This window comes from Scardinius erythrophthalmus (genome assembly GCF_964197995.2).
Source record: "Scardinius erythrophthalmus genome assembly, chromosome: 23".
NCBI classification, from domain to species: domain Eukaryota; kingdom Metazoa; phylum Chordata; class Actinopteri; order Cypriniformes; family Leuciscidae; genus Scardinius; species Scardinius erythrophthalmus.
This window is the reverse complement of record NC_138243.1, coordinates 32,386,302-32,409,624: the sequence shown is the minus strand read 5'-3', so window position 1 is coordinate 32,409,624 and position 23,323 is coordinate 32,386,302. Positions and strand designations below refer to the sequence as shown.

Genomic DNA, 23,323 nt, shown 5'->3' with positions numbered 1-23,323 from the left:
GACGCACATCTGTGTCCAACACACACACAACACAAGAGGAGACGCACATCTGTGTCCAACACACACTCAACACAAGAGAAGCACATCTGTGTCCAACACACACACACAACACAAGAGACGCACATCTGTGTCCAACACACACACAACACAAGAGACGCACATCTGTGTCCAACACACTCAACACAAGAGACGCACATCTGTGTCCAACACACACTCAACACAAGAGGAGACACACATCTGTGTCCAACACACACTCAACACAAGAGGAGACACACATCTGTGTCCAACACACACTCAACACAAGAGACGCACATCTGTGTCCAACACACACTCAACACAAGAGGAGACGCACATGTGTCCAACACACACTCAACACAAGAGGAGACGCACATCTGTGTCCAACACACACTCAACACAATAGGAGACGCACATCTGTCCAACACACACTCAACACAAGAGGAGACGCACATCTGTGTCCAACACACACACAACACAAGAGGAGACGCACATCTGTGTCCAACACACACTCAACACAATAGGAGACGCACATCTGTGTCCAACACACACTCAACACAAGAGACGCACATCTGTGTCCAACACACACTCAACACAAGAGACGCACATCTGTGTCCAACACACACTCAACACAAGAGACGCACATCTGTGTCCAACACACACAACACAAGAGGAGACGCACATCTGTGTCCAACACACACTCAACACAAGAGGAGACGCACATCTGTGTCCAACACACACACAACACAAGAGGAGACACACATTTGTGTCCAACACACACTCAACACAAGAGACGCACATCTGTGTCCAACACACACTCAACACAAGAGGAGACGCACATCTGTGTCCAACACACACTCAACACAAGAGGAGACGCACATCTGTGTCCAACACACACACAACACAAGAGGAGACGCACATCTGTGTCCAACACACACACAACACAAGAGGAGACACACATTTGTGTCCAACACACACTCAACACAAGAGACGCACATCTGTGTCCAACACACACTCAACACAAGAGGAGACGCACATCTGTGTCCAACACACACTCAACACAAGAGGAGACGCACATCTGTGTCCAACACACACACAACACAAGAGGAGACACACATTTGTGTCCAACACACACTCAACACAAGAGACGCACATCTGTGTCCAACACACACTCAACACAAGAGGAGACGCACATCTGTGTCCAACACACACAACACAAGAGGAGACGCACATCTGTGTCCAACACACACACAACACAAGAGGAGACGCACATCTGTGTCCAACACACACACAACACAAGAGGAGACACACATTTGTGTCCAACACACACTCAACACAAGAGACGCACATCTGTGTCCAACACACACTCAACACAAGAGGAGACGCACATCTGTGTCCAACACACACTCAACACAAGAGGAGACGCACATCTGTGTCCAACACACACACAACACAAGAGGAGACACACATTTGTGTCCAACACACACACAACACAAGAGGAGACACACATTTGTGTCCAACACACACTCAACACAAGAGACGCACATCTGTGTCCAACACACACTCAACACAAGAGGAGACGCACATCTGTGTCCAACACACACACAACACAAGAGGAGACACACATCTGTGTCCAACACACACTCAACACAAGAGGAGACACACATCTGTGTCCAACACACACTCAACACAAGAGGAGACGCACATCTGTGTCCAACACACACTCAACACAAGAGACGCACATCTGTGTCCAACACACACTCAACACAAGAGACGCACATCTGTGTCCAACACACACAACACAAGAGACGCACATCTGTGTCCAACACACACTCAACACAAGAGACGCACATCTGTGTCCAACACACACTCAACACAATAGGAGACGCACATCTGTGTCCAACACACACTCAACACAAGAGACACACATCTGTGTCCAACACACACTCAACACAAGAGACGCACATCTGTGTCCAACACACACACAACACAAGAGGAGACGCACATCTGTGTCCAACACACACTCAACACAATAGGAGACGCACATCTGTGTCCAACACACACTCAACACAAGAGACACACATCTGTGTCCAACACACACTCAACACAAGAGACGCACATCTGTGTCCAACACACACACAACTCAAGAGGAGACACACATCTGTGTCCAACACACACACAACACAAGAGGAGACGCACATCTGTGTCCAACACACACACAACACAAGAGGAGACGCACATCTGTGTCCAACACACACACAACACAAGAGACGCACATCTGTCCAACACACACACAACTCAAGAGGAGACACACATCTGTGTCCAACACACACACAACACAAGAGACGCACATCTGTGTCCAACACACACTCAACACAAGAGGAGACGCACATCTGTGTCCAACACACACACAACACAAGAGGAGACACACATTTGTGTCCAACACACACTCAACACAAGAGACGCACATCTGTGTCCAACACACACTCAACACAAGAGGAGACACACATCTGTGTCCAACACACACTCAACACAAGAGACGCACATCTGTGTCCAACACACACTCAACACAAGAGACGCACATCTGTGTCCAACACACACTCAACACAAGAGACGCACATGTGTCCAACACACACACAACACAAGAGACGCACATCTGTGTCCAACACACACTCAACACAAGAGACGCACATCTGTGTCCAACACACACTCAACACAATAGGAGACGCACATCTGTGTCCAACACACACACACAACTCAAGAGGAGACACACATCTGTGTCCAACACACACACAACACAAGAGACGCACATCTGTGTCCAACACACACTCAACACAAGAGACGCACATCTGTGTCCAACACACACACAACACAAGAGGAGACGCACATCTGTGTCCAACACACACTCAACACAAGAGGAGACGCACATCTGTGTCCAACACACACTCAACACAAGAGACGCACATCTGTGTCCAACACACACTCAACACAAGAGACGCACATCTGTGTCCAACACACACACAACACAAGAGACGCACATCTGTGTCCAACACACACTCAACACAAGAGACGCACATCTGTGTCCAACACACACTCAACACAATAGGAGACGCACATATGTGTCCAACCCACACACAACTCAAGAGGAGACACACATCTGTGTCCAACACACACACAACACAAGAGACGCACATCTGTGTCCAACACACACACAACACAAGAGGAGACGCACATCTGTGTCCAACACACACTCAACACAAGAGAAGCACATCTGTGTCCAACACACACACACAACACAAGAGACGCACATCTGTGTCCAACACACACTCAACACAAGAGACGCATATCTGTGTCCAACACACACACAACACAAGAGACGCACATCTGTGTCCAACACACACTCAACACAAGAGACGTACATCTGTGTCCAACACACACACAACACAAGAGACGCACATCTGTGTCCAACACACACACAACACAAGAGGAGACGCACATCTGTGTCCAACACACACTCAACACAATAGGAGACGCACATCTGTGTCCAACACACACTCAACACAAGAGACACACATCTGTGTCCAACACACACTCAACACAAGAGACGCACATCTGTGTCCAACACACACACAACTCAAGAGGAGACACACATCTGTGTCCAACACACACACAACACAAGAGGAGACGCACATCTGTGTCCAACACACACACAACACAAGAGGAGACGCACATCTGTGTCCAACACACACACAACACAAGAGACGCACATCTGTCCAACACACACACAACTCAAGAGGAGACACACATCTGTGTCCAACACACACACAACACAAGAGACGCACATCTGTGTCCAACACACACACAACACAAGAGACGCACATCTGTGTCCAACACACACACAACACAAGAGACGCACATCTGTGTCCAACACACACTCAACACAAGAGACGCACATCTGTGTCCAACACACACACAACACAAGAGGAGACGCACATCTGTGTCCAACACACACTCAACACAATAGGAGACGCACATCTGTGTCCAACACACACTCAACACAAGAGACACACATCTGTGTCCAACACACACTCAACACAAGAGACGCACATCTGTGTCCAACACACACACAACTCAAGAGGAGACACACATCTGTGTCCAACACACACACAACACAAGAGGAGACGCACATCTGTGTCCAACACACACACAACACAAGAGGAGACGCACATCTGTGTCCAACACACACACAACACAAGAGACGCACATCTGTCCAACACACACACAACTCAAGAGGAGACACACATCTGTGTCCAACACACACACAACACAAGAGACGCACATCTGTGTCCAACACACACTCAACACAAGAGGAGACGCACATCTGTGTCCAACACACACACAACACAAGAGGAGACACACATTTGTGTCCAACACACACTCAACACAAGAGACGCACATCTGTGTCCAACACACACTCAACACAAGAGGAGACACACATCTGTGTCCAACACACACTCAACACAAGAGACGCACATCTGTGTCCAACACACACTCAACACAAGAGACGCACATCTGTGTCCAACACACACTCAACACAAGAGACGCACATGTGTCCAACACACACACAACACAAGAGACGCACATCTGTGTCCAACACACACTCAACACAAGAGACGCACATCTGTGTCCAACACACACTCAACACAATAGGAGACGCACATCTGTGTCCAACACACACACACAACTCAAGAGGAGACACACATCTGTGTCCAACACACACACACAACACAAGAGACGCACATCTGTGTCCAACACACACTCAACACAAGAGACGCACATCTGTGTCCAACACACACACAACACAAGAGGAGACGCACATCTGTGTCCAACACACACTCAACACAAGAGGAGACGCACATCTGTGTCCAACACACACTCAACACAAGAGACGCACATCTGTGTCCAACACACACTCAACACAAGAGACGCACATCTGTGTCCAACACACACACAACACAAGAGACGCACATCTGTGTCCAACACACACTCAACACAAGAGACGCACATCTGTGTCCAACACACACTCAACACAATAGGAGACGCACATATGTGTCCAACCCACACACAACTCAAGAGGAGACACACATCTGTGTCCAACACACACACAACACAAGAGACGCACATCTGTGTCCAACACACACACAACACAAGAGGAGACGCACATCTGTGTCCAACACACACTCAACACAAGAGAAGCACATCTGTGTCCAACACACACACACAACACAAGAGACGCACATCTGTGTCCAACACACACTCAACACAAGAGACGCATATCTGTGTCCAACACACACACAACACAAGAGACGCACATCTGTGTCCAACACACACTCAACACAAGAGGAGACGCACATCTGTGTCCAACACACACACAACACAAGAGACGCACATCTGTGTCCAACACACTCAACACAAGAGGAGACACACATCTGTGTCCAACACACACTCAACACAAGAGGAGACACACATCTGTCCAACACACACTCAACACAAGAGACGCACATCTGTGTCCAACACACACTCAACACAAGAGACGCACATCTGTGTCCAACACACACTCAACACAAGAGGAGACGCACATGTGTCCAACACACACTCAACACAAGAGGAGACGCACATCTGTGTCCAACACACACTCAACACAAGAGGAGACACACATCTGTGTCCAACACACACTCAACACAAGAGGAGACACACATCTGTGTCCAACACACACACAACACAAGAGGAGACGCACATCTGTGTCCAACACACACTCAACACAAGAGGAGACACACATCTGTGTCCAACACACACTCAACACAAGAGACGCACATCTGTGTCCAACACACACTCAACACAAGAGACGCACATCTGTGTCCAACACACACTCAACACAAGAGGAGACGCACATGTGTCCAACACACACTCAACACAAGAGGAGACGCACATCTGTGTCCAACACACACTCAACACAAGAGGAGACACACATCTGTGTCCAACACACACTCAACACAAGAGGAGACACACATCTGTGTCCAACACACACACAACACAAGAGGAGACGCACATGTGTCCAACACACACTCAACACAAGAGGAGACGCACATCTGTGTCCAACACACACTCAACACAAGAGGAGACACACATCTGTGTCCAACACACACTCAACACAAGAGACGCACATCTGTGTCCAACACACACTCAACACAAGAGGAGACGCACATCTGTGTCCAACACACACTCAACACAAGAGGAGACACACATCTGTGTCCAACACACACTCAACACAAGAGACGCACATCTGTGTCCAACACACACTCAACACAAGAGGAGACGCACATGTGTCCAACACACACTCAACACAAGAGGAGACGCACATCTGTGTCCAACACACACTCAACACAATAGGAGACGCACATCTGTCCAACACACACTCAACACAAGAGGAGACGCACATCTGTGTCCAACACACACACAACACAAGAGGAGACGCACATCTGTGTCCAACACACACTCAACACAATAGGAGACGCACATCTGTGTCCAACACACACTCAACACAAGAGACGCACATCTGTGTCCAACACACACTCAACACAAGAGACGCACATCTGTGTCCAACACACACTCAACACAAGAGACGCACATCTGTGTCCAACACACACAACACAAGAGGAGACGCACATCTGTGTCCAACACACACTCAACACAAGAGGAGACGCACATCTGTGTCCAACACACACACAACACAAGAGGAGACGCACATCTGTGTCCAACACACACTCAACACAAGAGACGCACATCTGTGTCCAACACACACTCAACACAAGAGACGCACATCTGTGTCCAACACACACACAACACAAGAGGAGACGCACATCTGTGTCCAACACACACTCAACACAAGAGGAGACGCACATCTGTGTCCAACACACACTCAACACAAGAGACGCACATCTGTGTCCAACACACACTCAACACAAGAGACGCACATCTGTGTCCAACACACACACAACACAAGAGGAGACGCACATCTGTGTCCAACACACACTCAACACAAGAGACGCACATCTGTGTCCAACACACACACAACACAAGAGGAGACGCACATCTGTGTCCAACACACACACAACACAAGAGGAGACGCACATCTGTGTCCAACACACACTCAACACAAGAGGAGACACACATCTGTCCAACACACACTCAACACAAGAGACGCACATCTGTGTCCAACACACACACAACACAAGAGGAGACACACATCTGTGTCCAACACACACACAACACAAGAGGAGACACACATCTGTGTCCAACACACACACAACACAAGAGGAGACGCACATCTGTGTCCAACACACACTCAACACAAGAGACGCACATCTGTGTCCAACACACACTCAACACAAGAGACGCACATCTGTGTCCAACACACACACAACACAAGAGGAGACGCACATCTGTGTCCAACACACACTCAACACAAGAGGAGACGCACATCTGTGTCCAACACACACTCAACACAAGAGACGCACATCTGTGTCCAACACACACTCAACACAAGAGACGCACATCTGTGTCCAACACACACACACAACACAAGAGGAGACGCACATCTGTGTCCAACACACACTCAACACAAGAGACGCACATCTGTGTCCAACACACACACAACACAAGAGGAGACGCACATCTGTGTCCAACACACACACAACACAAGAGGAGACGCACATCTGTGTCCAACACACACTCAACACAAGAGGAGACACACATCTGTCCAACACACACTCAACACAAGAGACGCACATCTGTGTCCAACACACACACAACACAAGAGGAGACACACATCTGTGTCCAACACACACACAACACAAGAGGAGACACACATCTGTGTCCAACACACACTCAACACAAGAGGAGACGCACATCTGTGTCCAACACACACACAACACAAGAGGAGACACACATCTGTGTCCAACACACACACAACACAAGAGGAGACACACATCTGTGTCCAACACACACTCAACACAAGAGGAGACGCACATCTGTGTCCAACACACACACAACACAAGAGGAGACGCACATCTGTGTCCAACACACACACAACACAAGAGGAGACACACATCTGTGTCCAACACACAATTTTTTTTTTGCATGAGATTCATTTAACCACTAAATCTGGACCAAAGTGTGGCAGTAATGAGTCACCGGAGGTTTTACTCAGCCAGTACAGCAGGAGAAGTAGCGAATAGCCAATAGCTGGCCTCGTTTTATGTCACGTGCTTCCCGCACAGCGTCTCTGCAGCATTCAGGGGATATTCTAAAACACTTAACGTGAAAAACGCTTAACGTAGCTTACTGTACTAAGACAGTGATATTAAAAGACCAAACTCAGTACACGTCATATTTATATACCATACTATGTATAAAAAATCAGATGAGCCCAGAAATTGAACGCAACGCGTTTAATTACACGTTAAGCATTTTTCACCCATAGAAAACCGTTATAAGAAAACGCTTTAAAATGCTTAACGTGTAATTAAACGCGTTGCGTGATTTTTTTAAACATAGTGTGGTATATAAATATGATGTGTACTGAGTTTGGTCTTTTAATATCACTGTCTTAGTACAGTAAGCCACGTTAAGCGTTTTAGAATGTCCCGCATTGGGCGAGATGGCGGAGGCAGCGGCAGTGGAGTAAGCTCGAGAAAGAAAAAGAAAAAAGCGGAAGATAAAACTAATCGAACGAAGTCAGTTTGTCGTTCACCAGTTCATAATTCAGTCTTGCAGCCTAATTATGACTGAATGAGAGAGGTAAATGTTTAAATGTATTTGAAATGCACTTTTTTTCTAAGTATTCACTGCTCACACAGCAGGTTTTTTATGTGTCCAATTTTTTTCTGGACAACCTTCTGATGGATTTTACTTTAAATTTTACTTCAAAATGTGAGTTCCATTCAGGTTTCATGCCATTGGCACTTTATTCGAAGGACTGTTTACAATTTCACAGCATAAGCTATAAAGCTGTTTCCCAGGTATAAGCTGTGTGTTTACAGGAAAAAATAAAATAAAATGCAATTTACTGCAATTTTATTCTGTTTTATTCTTATTCTTCGTGAAAATATGTTCTGAAAGATTCCTTAATAAGCTTTGTTTGGGATGTTAAACTACTTTAGGAGCCCTAAGGACTGCCATGGTGAAAACATTATTTGAAATCTCCTTGTGAAATTTGCTAGAGTACGTATGGGTCAGTGTTTTGATTGCAGAAAAGTTCGACAAAGGATTACTAACACATAATAAAACACAACTCCAGGTATGTTTTTGATGAGGATATGACAATGCAAAATGGTTAAAATCTCTAAAAGGTCTATGTTGAATGATAAAGACCCTTTGTTAATAATTTACTTGGGAAAAAATGGGCAAAACTAAAATATAAGTACATCAGCCGATTAATCGATTAATCGTAAAAATAATCGACCGATTAATCGATTATCAAAATAATCGTTAGATGCAGCTGGGGTTAGGGTTAGGGTTAGGGTTGCAGCCCTAAAGTGATGGGTCACCTGACACAGAATGGCCTGTCCGCTGTCGGGTCCGCGGGTCAGGCGTACGATGGCCATCTCGGGCTGGTCCTGCTCAGTGATCTCTCCCCACAGCTCCACCTCAGCCTCACCCTCCTCACGCTCGTACACACTCCCGCTGGACACCACACTCATGCGCAGCTCGGTGCCGTCGGCCCGGGTGAAGCTCAGTCTGCAGATCTGCTCCTCCGGCGGGGCCCGGGGCCTCAGGGTCACTCCAGCGGGACACAGGGAGCAGGACAGGCCCAGCACACGCCCGCCCCGGCTCAGGAACGCCAGGAACGCCAGGGTCAGCTGCGGCGTGAGCGGGCCGGTGCCGAGCACCAGCAGGAGTGTGCTCTCGGGCCAGGGCTCGCTCAGCGCCGGCTGTGGGCGGAGAGGATAGATGGTGTAGCGCTCCGGGTCCAGGACCTCCGTCAGGAGCGAGCGGATCCGGCGGTACTGAAGATCACAGCCGCCCGTGAACACCAGCACGTTAGGAGGCTTCCCGCCGGACCTCAGCCGCACGCTCTCGGAGTCCGGCAGGTCCGGGATGTTCTTCTCCTCCTCGTCTGGGAGATATGGGATGTTCTCATCGCCGTCGACCGGCAGGTCCGGGATGTTCTCGGCGGAGGTGAACCGGACCGACTGGATGGTGCTGTTCTCCAGCTCCAGGCACTCGTGGCAGCTGGACAGGTGCAGGTGGTGTCCCTCCATGTGCTGGTGATCCGACGGGAGCTCCGGCTCCTCTTGACCCGTTCTGGGCAGCGCCGGCTCCTCCTGACGACTGGTTCCGGACAGCGCCGGCTCGCTCAGACGTTTGGCCTGGAGTCTCCTCTTCTCCAGAAGCTGTGTGAGCGCAGACTCTCTGAGGGACACGGCTGGGACACAGAAGGAAAAACACGGGATTAGCGCGACTGAATCCGTACACCTGCGTGTCAGGGCTTGACATTAATGCTTCTCCGGGACAAATGGATTTTTGTTACATTTACATTTCTCTTACATTTAGACTCACTTACATATTAACAGTTTTTGTTCTGTTTCAACAACAAAAATAGTTCCAAACAAAGATCACAGCAGAAACAGTGCATCTCACAGGAATACTTAACCGTGTTTCATTAATGAATGATTCAGTGTTTTGAACGAATTGGTTGAGTCAAAGATTCAAATCAAGATACATTTATATTTATATAGCACTTTTTACAATAGTGTTTCAAAGCAGCTTTACAGAGATAACAGGAAAATATGCAACAAAGTTCATTTTTCTACAACCCCAAATCAGAAAAAGTTGGGACACTGTACAAATTGTGAATAAAAACAGAATGCAATGATGTGGAAGTTTCAAATTTCAATATTTTATTCAGAATACAACATAGATGACATATCAAATGTTTAAACTGAGAAAATGTATAATTTTAAGGGAAAAATAAGTATAAAAATAAATTTCATGGCATCAACACATCTCAAAAAAGTTGGGACAATGCCATGTTTACCACTGTGTGGCATCCCCTCTTATTTTTATAACGGTCTGCAAACGTCTGGGGACTGAGGAGACAAGTTGCTCAAGTTTAGGAATAGGAATGTTGTCCCATTCTTGTCTAATACAGGCTTCTAGATGCTCAACTGTCTTAGGTCTTCTTTGCCGCATCTTCCTCTTTATGATGCACCAAATGTTTCTATGGTTGAAAGATCTGGACTGCAGGCTGGCCATTTCAGTACCCGGATCCTCCTCCTACGCAGCCAGGAAAATGCAAGGTCTTCCCTGAAAGAGACGACGTCTGGATGGGAGCATATGTTGTTCTAGGATATACCTTTCAGCATTGGTGGTGCCTTTCCAGATGTGTAAGCTGCCCATGCCACATGCACTCATGCAACCCCATCCCATCAGAGATGCAGGCTTCTGAAGTGAGCACTGATAACAACTTGGGTTGTCCTTGTCCTCTTTAGTCCGGATGACATGGTGTCCCAGTTTTCCAAAAAGAACTTCAAATTTTGATTCGTCTGACCACAGAACAGTTTTCCACTTTGCCACAGTCTTTTTAATTGTGCTTTTTAATGTTGAATTCATCAATCTGGTGCACTTTGAGAGTTCAAAATTAAAAGCTCCAACCCATATTCAGTGTGCAAATTAAACAAAAAAAATTCAAACCTTTTTTAGTAACACTGTCTTGTCTACATTACACTACTACATAATAATAGTTAACTATTAATCCCATGATAGTAATAGCCATATATTGTAAAACAAATGCACTGAAAACTAATGGAAACTTTCATAATTAGTTTTTTACTCATTTCTATACTTCACATTAAAGATGTGATTGGGCCAGCCCAGTGTCAGTCAAGAAAAGAACCAATGGGCCGCTGATCTACGTGTGTAATGAAAAATGTCAAAAAAATAAAAATAAATAACGCTGACGTTTTTTTTTACCAATGCATAACAACGGCACTAACCCAGCGCCGCCAATTAAGCAAAACAAAACAAAACGAATGGGCTGCTGATGTACATGTTTTATGGGCCGTTAAGACAAAGACAAAAAAAAAAAAAAAAAATAGCCTATTAGATGTATTGGCCCAAAAAGCACGTCGGCCCACCGGGAATCTCCTAGCCTACATGCGTGGACGTCACACTTTAAATCTTGTTGCCTTTGACCATCCACTTATTTAGCTGCTGGCACATCAATTGACATGCCATCTCCTTTTCCCTCTTTCTTTTTCTATTTTTAGTGCCGACAGCTTTTTTGCTTGCTTTATCCAAAAAGATAAAACTTAAACTTGCCTTGCCTATCCATCTTTTTCGACTCGTACATGCTCGCACAGCGCTCATGGCGCCCCCGCCTGAGCGTGATATTATCCCCCCCTCTCTATGTCAAAATTAGGCTATATGATGGAATCTTATGAATATTCTACTCTAGCCTGTTATTCCTCTAAAAAGTTATATAACATTGAGGAAATGCAGAAATTATTTAGAAACACACAACAGCAGCTACGTAAAAAAAAAAAAAAAAAAAAATTACCATCGTTTTGGCGCCCCCCTGGTGCTGTGCGCCCCTATGCGCCGCATATAGCGCATACTCACTTTTTGCGCTACTGCGGCCCGGCTGACTAAATCATGTTTTGTGGTCGTGTCTAGGCGCAGGTCCACCATCTGATCTGGATACGGCCCGGATCCGGCTGACTACATCATGCGTTGTGGTCGTGTCTAGGCGCAGGTCCACTATCTGATCTGGATACGGCCCAGATCCGGCTGACTACATCATGCGTTGTGGGCGTCTAGGCGCAGGTCCACCATCTGATCTGGATACGGCCCGGATCCGGCTGACTACATCATGCGTTGTGGTCGTGTCTAGGCGAAGGTCCACCATCTGATCTGGATACGGCCCGGATCCGGCTGACTACATCATGCGTTGTGGTCGTGTCTAGGCGAAGGTCCACCATCTGATCTGGATACGGCCCGGATCCGGCTGACTACATCATGTGTTGTGGGCGTCTAGGCGCAGGTCCACCATCTGATCTGGATACGGCCCGGATCCGGCTGACTACATCATGCGTTGTGGTCGTGTCTAGGCGAAGGTCCACCATCTGATCTGGATACGGCCCGGATCCGGCTGACTACATCATGCGTTGTGGTCGTGTCTAGGCGAAGGTCCACCATCTGATCTGGATACGGCCCGGATCCGGCTGACTACATCATGCGTTGTGGTCGTGTCTAGGCGAAGGTCCACCATCTGATCTGGATACGGCCCGGATCCGGCTGACTACATCATGCGTTGTGGTCGTGTCTAGGCGAAGGTCCACCATCTGATCTGGATACGGCCCGGATCCGGCTGACTACATCATGTGTTGTGGGCGTCTAGGCGCAGGTCCACCATCTGATCTGGATACGGCCCGGATCCGGCTGACTACATCATGCGTTGTGGTCGTGTCTAGGCGAAGGTCCACCATCTGATCTGGATACGGCCCGGATCCGGCTGACTACATCATGCGTTGTGGTCGTGTCTAGGCGAAGGTCCACCATCTGATCTGGATACGGCCCGGATCCGGCTGACTACATCATGTGTTGTGGGCGTCTAGGCGCAGGTCCTCCATATGATCTGGATACGGCCCGGATCCGGCTGACTACATCATGCGTTGTGGTCGTGTCTAGGCGAAGGTCCACCATCTGATCTGGATACGGCCCGGATCCGGCTGACTACATCATGCGTTGTGGTCGTGTCTAGGCGAAGGTCCACTATCTGATCTGGATACGGCCCGGATCCGGCTTACTACATCATGTATTGTGGGCGTCTAGGCGCAGGTCCACCATCTGACCTGGATACGGCCCGGATCCGGCTTACTACATCATGTGTTGTGGGCGTCTAGGCGCAGGTCCTCCATATGATCTGGATACGGCCCAGATCTGGATACGGCCCGGATCCGGCTGACTACATCATGTGTTGTGGGCGTGTCTAGGCGCAGGTCCTCCATCTGATCTGGATACGGCCCGGATCCGGCTTACTACATCATGTATTGTGGGCGTCTAGGCGCAGGTCCACCATCTGATCTGGATACGGCCCGGATCTGGATACGGCCCGGATCCGGCTTACTACATCATGTGTTTTGGGCGTGTCTAGGCGCAGGTCCACTATCTGATCTGGATACGGCCCGGATCCGGCTGACTACATCATGTGTTGTGGGCGTCTAGGCGCAGGTCCTCCATCTGATCTGGATACGGCCCAGATCTGGATACGGCCCGGATCCGGCTTACTACATCATGTGTTTTGGGCGTGTCTAGGCGCAGGTCCACTATCTGATCTGGATACGGCCCGGATCCGGCTTACTACATCATGTGTTGTGGGCGTGTCTAGGCGCAGGTCCACCATCTGATCTGGATACGGCCCAGATCCGGCTTACTACATCATGTGTTGTGGGCGTCTAGGCGCAGGTCCTCCATATGATCTGGATACGGCCCAGATCTGGATACGGCCCAGATCCGGCTTACTACATCATGTGTTGTGGGCGTGTCTAGGCGCAGGTCCTCCATCTGATCTGGATACGGCCCGGATCCGGCTTACTACATCATGTGTTGTGGGCGTGTCTAGGCGCAGGTCCTCCATATGATCTGGATACGGCCCAGATCCGGCTTACTACATCATGTGTTGTGGGCGTGTCTAGGCGCAGGTCCACTATCTGATCTGGATACGGCCCGGATCCGGCTTACTACATCATGTGTTGTGGGCGTGTCTAGGCGCAGGTCCACTATCTGATCTGGATACGGCCCAGATCCGGCTTACTACATCATGTGTTGTGGGCGTGTCTAGGCGCAGGTCCACTATCTGATCTGGATACGGCCCAGATCCGGCTTACTACATCATGTGTTGTGGGCGTGTCTAGGCGCAGGTCCACCATCTGATCTGGATACGGCCCGGATCCGGCTTACTACATCATGTGTTGTGGGCGTGTCTAGGTGCAGGTCCTCCATCTGATCTGGATACGGCCCAGATCCGGCTTACTACATCATGTGTTGTGGGCGTGTCTAGGCGCAGGTCCACGATCTGATCTGGATACGGCCCGGATCCGGCTGACTACATCATGTGTTGTGGTCGTGTCTAGGCGCAGGTCCACTATCTGATATGGATACGGCCCGGATCCGGCTTACTACATCATGTGTTGTGGGCGTGTCTAGGCGCAGGTCCACTATCTGATCTGGATACGGCCCGGATCCGGCTGACTACATCATCAGCCCTACCTAGGGTAACAGCCCTATAGTGCCTCATTCTAACTGAATTTATTGATCAAATTCAGGAATTTAAAATGAAAGATGAAGCATATATTTAATTAGAGAAGATTAGAGGAGAAAATGCCCATTAAAGAAGATATGACAATATGCAGATTTAAATATATCAAAGCTGATTGAACACTGATGAGAATATTGCTCCAGAACAAATTACATTTACAACACAAATAGTTTTTTTTTTTGAACAAGCAACTTTTTTACTCGGACATGTGAAGGACAAGCACATGAAAAGGCTTAATGTCGAGCCCTGATGACGACGCTGGCTGGGATGAAACTTACACACTATCTTTTCAGGTATGAGCCCGTTTTCCATACGCAGACGATCCTCCATAAAAGCCACGCCGAGCCGGCTGAAATTCTCCAGGCTGGCCTCGGCTACGGCCCGGTACGGCTGGCCCGGACTGCAGGCCAACGGGAGACAGTAATCTGACCAGTTCAGCACCTGAAACACACACACACGTATGGACTTAAACACATTTAAGTTTTGTTCTCATCTGATAGTGTCAGTGCAGTCAAATCAATAATCTTGAGTGTATTTAAAGCCAGAGGCAACAGTGGTGAGGAACACAAGCTCCATCAGGTGACAGACACAGGCTCAGTTCTCGGGCAGAATGGACGAAAACTATAATAAGAACAACTAGAAAAAAAAGTTTGTTGAGACAAACTTTAAGTTGGCTTGAGAAAGCCGGACCAGAGAGTTTGAAGAAGTTAAAAGTAGTTAGATGTTTTAAGTAGTTTGAAGTTTAAAGTAGTTTAAATTAGTTAGAAAGAAAGATTAGTTAGAAAGAAAGAGAAAGAAATATAGATTAGTTAGAAAGAAAAAGAAAGAAAGAGAAAGAAAGATTAGTTAGAAAGATAGTTAAGAAAGAAAGATTAGTTAGAAAGAAAAAATGAAAGAAAGAAAGATTAGTTAGAAAGAAAAAAATGAAAGAAAGAAAGATTAGTTAGAAAGCAAGCAAGAAAGAAAGATTAGTTAGAAAGAAAGATTATTTAGAAAGAAAGAAAAAGTTAGAAAGAAAAAAGAAAGATTAGTTAGAAAGAAGGAAAAAAGATTAGTTAGAAAGAAAGAAAAAAGATTAGTTAGAAAGAAAAAGAAAGAAATATTAGTTAGAAAGATAGATTAAGTCAAGTCAAGTCAAGTTTATTTATATAGCGCTTTTCACAACACAGGTTGTATCAAAGCAGCTTCACAGTAATAATTAAAATAATACATCACATTTTTTTTTCTAGTGGAAAACGTCCACGTTTGGTAATGCTGATCAATAGTATTGTTGATTGATTAATTAAATTAAATAAAATATCCCCAAATATCCCCAACTGAGCAAGCCAAGAACCGAAAAAACTCCATCAGATTAGTTAGAAAGAAAGAAAGAAAAGGTATAAAGAAAGAAAGAAAGAAAGAAAGAAAGAAAGAAAGAAAGAAAGAAAGAAAAGATTAGGTAGAAAGAAAGAGAAAGAAAGAAAAGATTAGGTAGAAAGAAAGAGAAAGAAAGAAAGAATGGTGGATTAGTTAGAAAGAAAGAAAGATGGATTAGTTAGAAAAAAAGATAGCTTAGTAAGAAAGAAAGAAAGAAAGAAAGAAAGAAAGAAAGAGAGAAAGAAAGATTAGTTAGAAAAAAGATAGAAAGAAAGAAAGATGGATTAGTTAGAAAGATAGATAGATTAGCTAGAATGAAAGAGAATGAACGCTGGATTAGTTAGTTAGAAAGAAAGAAAGATGGATTAGTAAGAAAGAAAGATGGATTGGTTAGTTAGAAAGAAAGATTGATTAGTTAGAAAGAAAGAAAGAAAGAAAGATGGATTAGTTAGAAAGAAAAAGAAAGAAAGAGAAAGAAAGATTAGTTAGAAAGAAAAAATGAAAGAAAGAAAGATTAGTTAGAAAGCAAGCAAGAAAGAAAGATTAGTTAGAAAGAAAGAAAGATTATTTAGAAAGAAAGAAAAAGTTAGAAAGAAAAAAGAAAGAAAGATTAGTTAGAAAGAAGGAAAAAAGATTAGTTAAAAAGAAAAAGAAAGAAATATTAGTTAGAAAGATAGATTAAGTCAAGTCAAGTCAAGTTTATTTATATAGCGCTTTTCACAACACAGGTTGTATCAAAGCAGCTTCACAGTAATAATTAAAATAATACATCAATTTTTTTTTCTAGTGGAAAACGTCCACGTTTGGTAATGCTGATCAATAGTATTGTTGATTGATTAATTAAATTAAATAAAATATCCCCAAATATCCCCAACTGAGCAAGCCAAGAACCGAAAAAACTCCATCAGATTAGTTAGAAAGAAAGAAAGAAAGAAAGGGTATAAAGAAAGAAAGAAAGAAAGAAAGAAAGAAAGAAGATTAGGTAGAAAGAAAGAGAAAGAAAGAAAAGATTAGGTAGAAAGAAAGAGAAAAAGAATGGTGGATTAGTTAGAAAGAAAGAAAGATGGATTAGTTAAAAAGAAAGAAAGAAAAATAGATTAGTTAGAATGAAAGAAAGACTGATTAGTTAGAAAAAAGATAGATTAGTTAGAATGAAAGAAAGACTGATTAGTTAGAAAAAAGATAGCTTAGTAAGAGAGAAAGAAAGAAAGAAAGAAAGAAAGAAAGAAAGAAAGAAAGAAAGAAAGAAAGAAAGAAAGAAAGAAAGAAAGAAAGAAAGAAAGAAAGAAAGAAAGAAAGAAAGAAAGAAAGAAAGAAAGAAAGAAAGAAAGAAAGAAAGAAAGAAAGAAAGAAAGAAAGAAAGAAAGAAAGAAAGAAAGAAAGAAAGAAAGAAAGAAAGAAAGAAAGAAAGAAAGAAAGAAAGAAAGAAAGAAAGAAAGAAAGAAAGAAAGAAAGAAAGAAAGAAAGAAAGAAAGAAAGAAAGAAAGAAAGAAAGAAAGAAAGAAAGAAAGAAAGAAAGAAAGAAAGAAAGAAAGAAAGAAAGAAAGAAAGAAAGAAAGAAAGAAAGAAAGAAAGAAAGAAAGAAAGAAAGAAAGAAAGAAAGAAAGAAAGAAAGAAAGAAAGAAAGAAAGAAAGAAAGGAGAAAGATTAGTTAGAAAAAAGATAGAAAGAAAGAAAGAAAGATAGATTAGTTAGAAAGATAGATAGATTAGCTAGAATGAAAGAGAATGAATGCTGGATTAGTTAGTTAGAAAGAAAGAAAGATGGATTAGTAAGAAAGAAAGATGGAATGGTTAGTTAGAAAGAAAGATTGATTAGTTAGAAAGAAAGAAAGAAAGAAAGATGGATTAGTTAAAAAGAAAGATAGATTAGTTAGAAAGAAAGATGGATTAGAAAGAAAGAAAGATTAGTTAGAAAAAAGATAGAAAGAAAGAAAGAAAGAAAGATGGATTAGTTAGAAAGATAGATAGATTAGCTAGAATGAAAGAGAATGAACGCTGGATTAGTTAGTTAGAAAGAAAGATGGATTAGTAAGAAAGAAAGATGGATTGGTTAGTTAGAAAGAAAGATGGATTAGTTAAAAAGAAAGATAGATTAGTTAGAAAGAAAGATGGATTAGAAAGAAAGAAAGAAAGATGGATTAGTTAGTTAGTTAGAAAGAAAGATGGATTAGTTAAAAAGAAAGATAGATTAGTTCGAAAGAAAGATGGATTAGAAAGAAAGAAAGAAAGATGGATTAGTTAAAAAGAAAGATAGATTAGTTAGAAAGAAAGATGGATTAGAAAGAAAGAAAGAAAGAAAGATGGATTAGTTCAAAAGAAAGATAGATTAGTAAGAAAGAAAGAAAGAAAGACTGATTAGTTTGAAAGAGAGAGATAGAAGTTTGAAGATAGATAGATAGACCGATAGAAAGAAAGGAAGAAAGCAAGAAAATGTTTGAAGATAGATCCTCTTGTTCACATTGTACACTCATGACCTTGTATAGCATCTCATGATAATAATGTGATAATCAAATATGCCGATGATACAACTATCATTGGGCTGATTAGTTCAAATGATGAATCTCCTTATCGAGAGGAGGTGGAGAATGTTGTTCAATGGAGTAGAGAAAATAACTTGCTTTTGAACACTTCAAAAACGTGTAAACTTGTTATTGATTTTTGTCACAACAGGAATCAGTTGCCTATTACTATCCATGATTCTGATGTGCAGATTGTTGAGAAATGTAAATTTTTGGGTGTGACTCTTTCTCACGATTTGAATTGGAGCTCAAATACGACTAACATTGCTAAGAATGCGAGACAGCGCCTCTTCTTTTTACGCAGGCTTCGAGAGTTTACTCAAAATACTAAGATTCTTTTGAACTTTTATTTTTGTGTAATTGAGAGTGTCCTAACCAGTAGTATTAATGTGTGGTTTGGTAATCTCACTCTGAAAGAGAAGAGGGCTTTGAACAAAGTGGTTCGCTCAGCCAGCAGGACCATTGGCTGCACTTTGCCGTTCCTGGAGGCCACATATAAAGCTAGACTATTGAAAAGAGCTTTACAACTTGCTAATGATGCCTCAGGCCATCCTGCAAGGGCCTTTTTTGAAATGCTTCCCTCAGGGAGAAGGTATCGCTCTGTCAAATGTTCCACTGATCGCCATTTAAATAGTTTCTTTCCCCAAGCTGTGATCATTTTAAACAAAGCACTTTAAACTAGGCTTTTGATTTTTTGTATAGACTTTTAATGTACAGCATTTTACTTTTAAGACTTTATGTGGCATTTGCTTGTCTGTTTTTTATGTTGTGTCATCTTATGTGTCGACTTTGCACTTTGAGCTCCTTGTACATTTTTTTCCAATGTGGTTTCACACTGCAAATGGCTAATAAAGTGAATCTTCAATCTTCAATCTTCTGAATCTTCAATCTTCAGATAGAAACAGTTTGAAGATAGATAGATAGATAGAAAAAGTTTAAAGATAGATAGAAAAAAGTTTGTAGCTAGAAAGAAAAGAAAGATTAGTTTGAAAGAAAGAGATAGATAGATTAGTTAGAAAGAAAGAATGGTAGATAGATTAGTTAGAAAGAAAGATAGATTAGTTAGAAAGAATGAAAGAAAGATTAGTTTGAAAGAAAGATAGATAAGTTTGAAAGAAAGAAAGATTAGTTTGAAAGAGATAGATTAGTTTGAAAGAAAGAGATAGATTAGTTTGAAAGAGAGATAGATTAGTTTGAAAGAGATAGATTAGTTTGAAAGGAAGAGATAGATTAGTTTGAAAGAAAGAGATAGAAGTTTGAAGATAGATAGATAGACCGATAGAAAGAAAGGAAGAAAGAAAGCAAGAAAATGTTTGATAGATAGATAGATAGATAGATACGTTTATTAGTCCATAGAATGGTAGTTTAAAGGTCCTGTTCTTCGTGATCCCATGTTTCAAAGTGTCTCAGTGAGCCTCTGTGGCATTCCCCTCCACTGAAGGCCTTCCTGTTTTTTTGCTTTCCCTCTTGGAATAGCCCTCAAGCAAAGCAGTAATAATATCCTGGACGAAGGCCTTCAGTGGCTTGTGCGGACCAGGTGCACACTTGGAGTAAATTATATGGGAGTTCACAACACTGATGCTCAGAATCGCATTGAAGATGCGATTGTACCATTTCCTTGAACGGTGTGGAAAGAGGTAGGTTTTCATCCTCTGATCAGAGGTGTCTACTCCTCCCATGAAGGTGTTGTACCTGTCAACGCACACAGGTCTGTTTATCAGTATATTTATTATGTGTATTTATATTGCTTTGACCTGATACGTTTCCGAACACATGAGTTCCCATGAAGAGACGAGAGCATAGTGAGACGCTTTGTGTCGTGCCATGCACAAGCTAACAGTTTGCCATGTCTCTTGAACACTGGGTCATCTTTGCTCAAAGGCAACTCAGTTTGTCTCAGACACCTCGGCATACCACGGCTTTTGCAGTTCACTGTCCCACACATACCAGTGTCATTATGTGCCAGCGCGTTTGCTATGGCTGGTGATATGTAGTAACTATCCATGTACACCTCATGCCCTTTCCCTGTGTATTGGGCCATCAGCTGACGAACAATTAGATGGGTGGCACCTAAATCAGCATCAGCATTTTGGCCAGTGTACATGGACCACTGCAAACATAACCTGAGCTGGCTTCACTCAAAACACACACCTTGTAGCCATACTTGTCAGGTTTTTTAGGGTTGTATTGTTTCAAGGTGGACTTTCCCTTGAATGCTATGGTCACTTCATCCAGAGAAAGCTCTTTGAGTGGACCATAAACGGCTGAGAAAAGCGGAATTATCAGGGGTGCGTTCCCCGAAACTACCTTAACGCTACGTCGTTCTTAAGTTGTACCTTAAGAAGTACTTTATCGTTAATACGTGGTTTCCGAAACCTTCTTAGTTAAGTATACCTTCTGTAAGTCATACGTTCGTAAGGTTGGTCTGGAGCGCTCTTAGCTATACCTTATCGCTGCTGACGGTTCATACCGCTAGTGGCCACCACTACGCAAAAAGCTTTTTTATATCGCAGTTTAATTACACATAGACAATTTTATATGAACATTTAATATAAAATCTGATTTAGTATTAAAATTACATTTTTACTTTACTTTAAAATTTTACACATAAAATACTTAAGTTGTTATAGCCTACACCCAGTGTATGGAAGTGTTTTCATTGATAAACTTTCCATACACTAATGGTTGTTAGCTTTTTTAATTACTATCCTAAGGCACATCAGCTGGCGAACCATTTGACAGAAAAGGCTTAGGAGTCTATATAAAGAAAGATGAGTTTACACAAACTTTATAGCTATGGCAGCGAGACAGCGAGTACTTGTTTTAAATCAAAGACAGCGCCGTCCGCGGAGCCAGTTAGTGTATGTCAACTACATGGCTGGTGGATAATCAGCATACGTTGTGGAGAACATTAACACACTTATGGCCGTGAGGGTTTGGGATTGCACACTTGCTAAATTATAAACACATACTCATATTTATTTCTGCATGTATATATTTCAATGAGCCCAGATAAATGCAGTTTGTACTATTTCTAAAACGCTTCTTTATAAAGAACATTGTTTTCTCAATACTTTACCTATACCGCTGTGAAGGAAAGAGCGCACAATCGATCATCGAGGCATCGATATCAACCCCTTCAGCGCCTCCACCATGGACAGCGCCTGCTAAGGTCGAACTTAAGAAGGTTTACCTTAAGCAACATCCTAAGGTATAGTTCGGAGAACACACGTAGGAAATGTATACCTGTAGTTAAGGTGTACCTTTTGAGTGTTCGTAGTGCGCTAAGAGACAACGTAATCGGAGAACGCACCCCAGGTCAATTACTGGACGCACCTTGAACAGCCTGTCATGACCTGGCTGACCCTCCCCACATACTCACTATTGTTTGTGAAATGGAGGAAAGACAGAATGATCTCAAATCTGTTCCTAGACATTACTTTGCCAAACCCAGGTGTGTAAGTTGGCCAAAATTCTGCCCAGTAATCCTCAATGTCTGCCTTCTCTACCAGCCCCATACACAAATGCAGTGCTAGGAAGGCCTTCATCTCTGAGACAGAGACATCATACCAATTATGAAATCTGGAATTGGGTTTCAGCTGTTGGGAGTTTAGAAACTGATGAGCATATCTGTTGGTTTCATTTGTAATGAGGTTCCGGAAGTCATCAGTCAGAGAAAGGGACAGAAAGTCTAAGGTGCAGCACTGGTAAAATCTCTCTCTCCTAGACAACCAACAGGCTCATCAAAGCGTTTGATCCAGTCCTGATACACTTCTTCATTTCTCAGAAAAACCCAGCCACCATTGTCATCCCTATTTAGAGCCAGATCACCCCTGCTGCCTCTCCCACATCTCCCGGCTCTCCCACCTCGAGCCGCTCTGACTGGATCAAAAGAGCTATCGCTACTTCCAGCCCTATTTCTCCTACCCCTGCTGCCTTCACCTCTAGCCACAGCACTCCTACGTACACTAAGACCACGCCCCCCCTGCCCCCCCATCCCCGATGGGCACATGGTCAAAATGATCTGTTTGTGCTTCGTGAACACTCGCGCC

The 23,323-nt window shown here is 43.9% G+C and overlaps 1 protein-coding gene across 3 annotated transcripts in view; it reads right to left on the bottom strand.

The window, feature by feature from the left end:
- Positions 1-23,323, bottom strand: part of hlcs (holocarboxylase synthetase (biotin-(proprionyl-CoA-carboxylase (ATP-hydrolysing)) ligase)) — a 106,115-nt gene that overhangs the window by 51,923 nt on the left and 30,869 nt on the right. For all 3 annotated transcript variants that reach the window (XM_081355162.1, XM_081355163.1, XM_081355161.1), the window contains exons 4-5: positions 15,673-15,835; positions 9,624-10,501 (exon numbers count right to left, since the gene is read on the bottom strand). In XM_081355162.1, the coding sequence (XP_081211288.1) occupies positions 9,624-10,501; positions 15,673-15,835 (1,041 nt within the window). The remainder of the gene's footprint in view (positions 1-9,623; positions 10,502-15,672; positions 15,836-23,323) is intronic.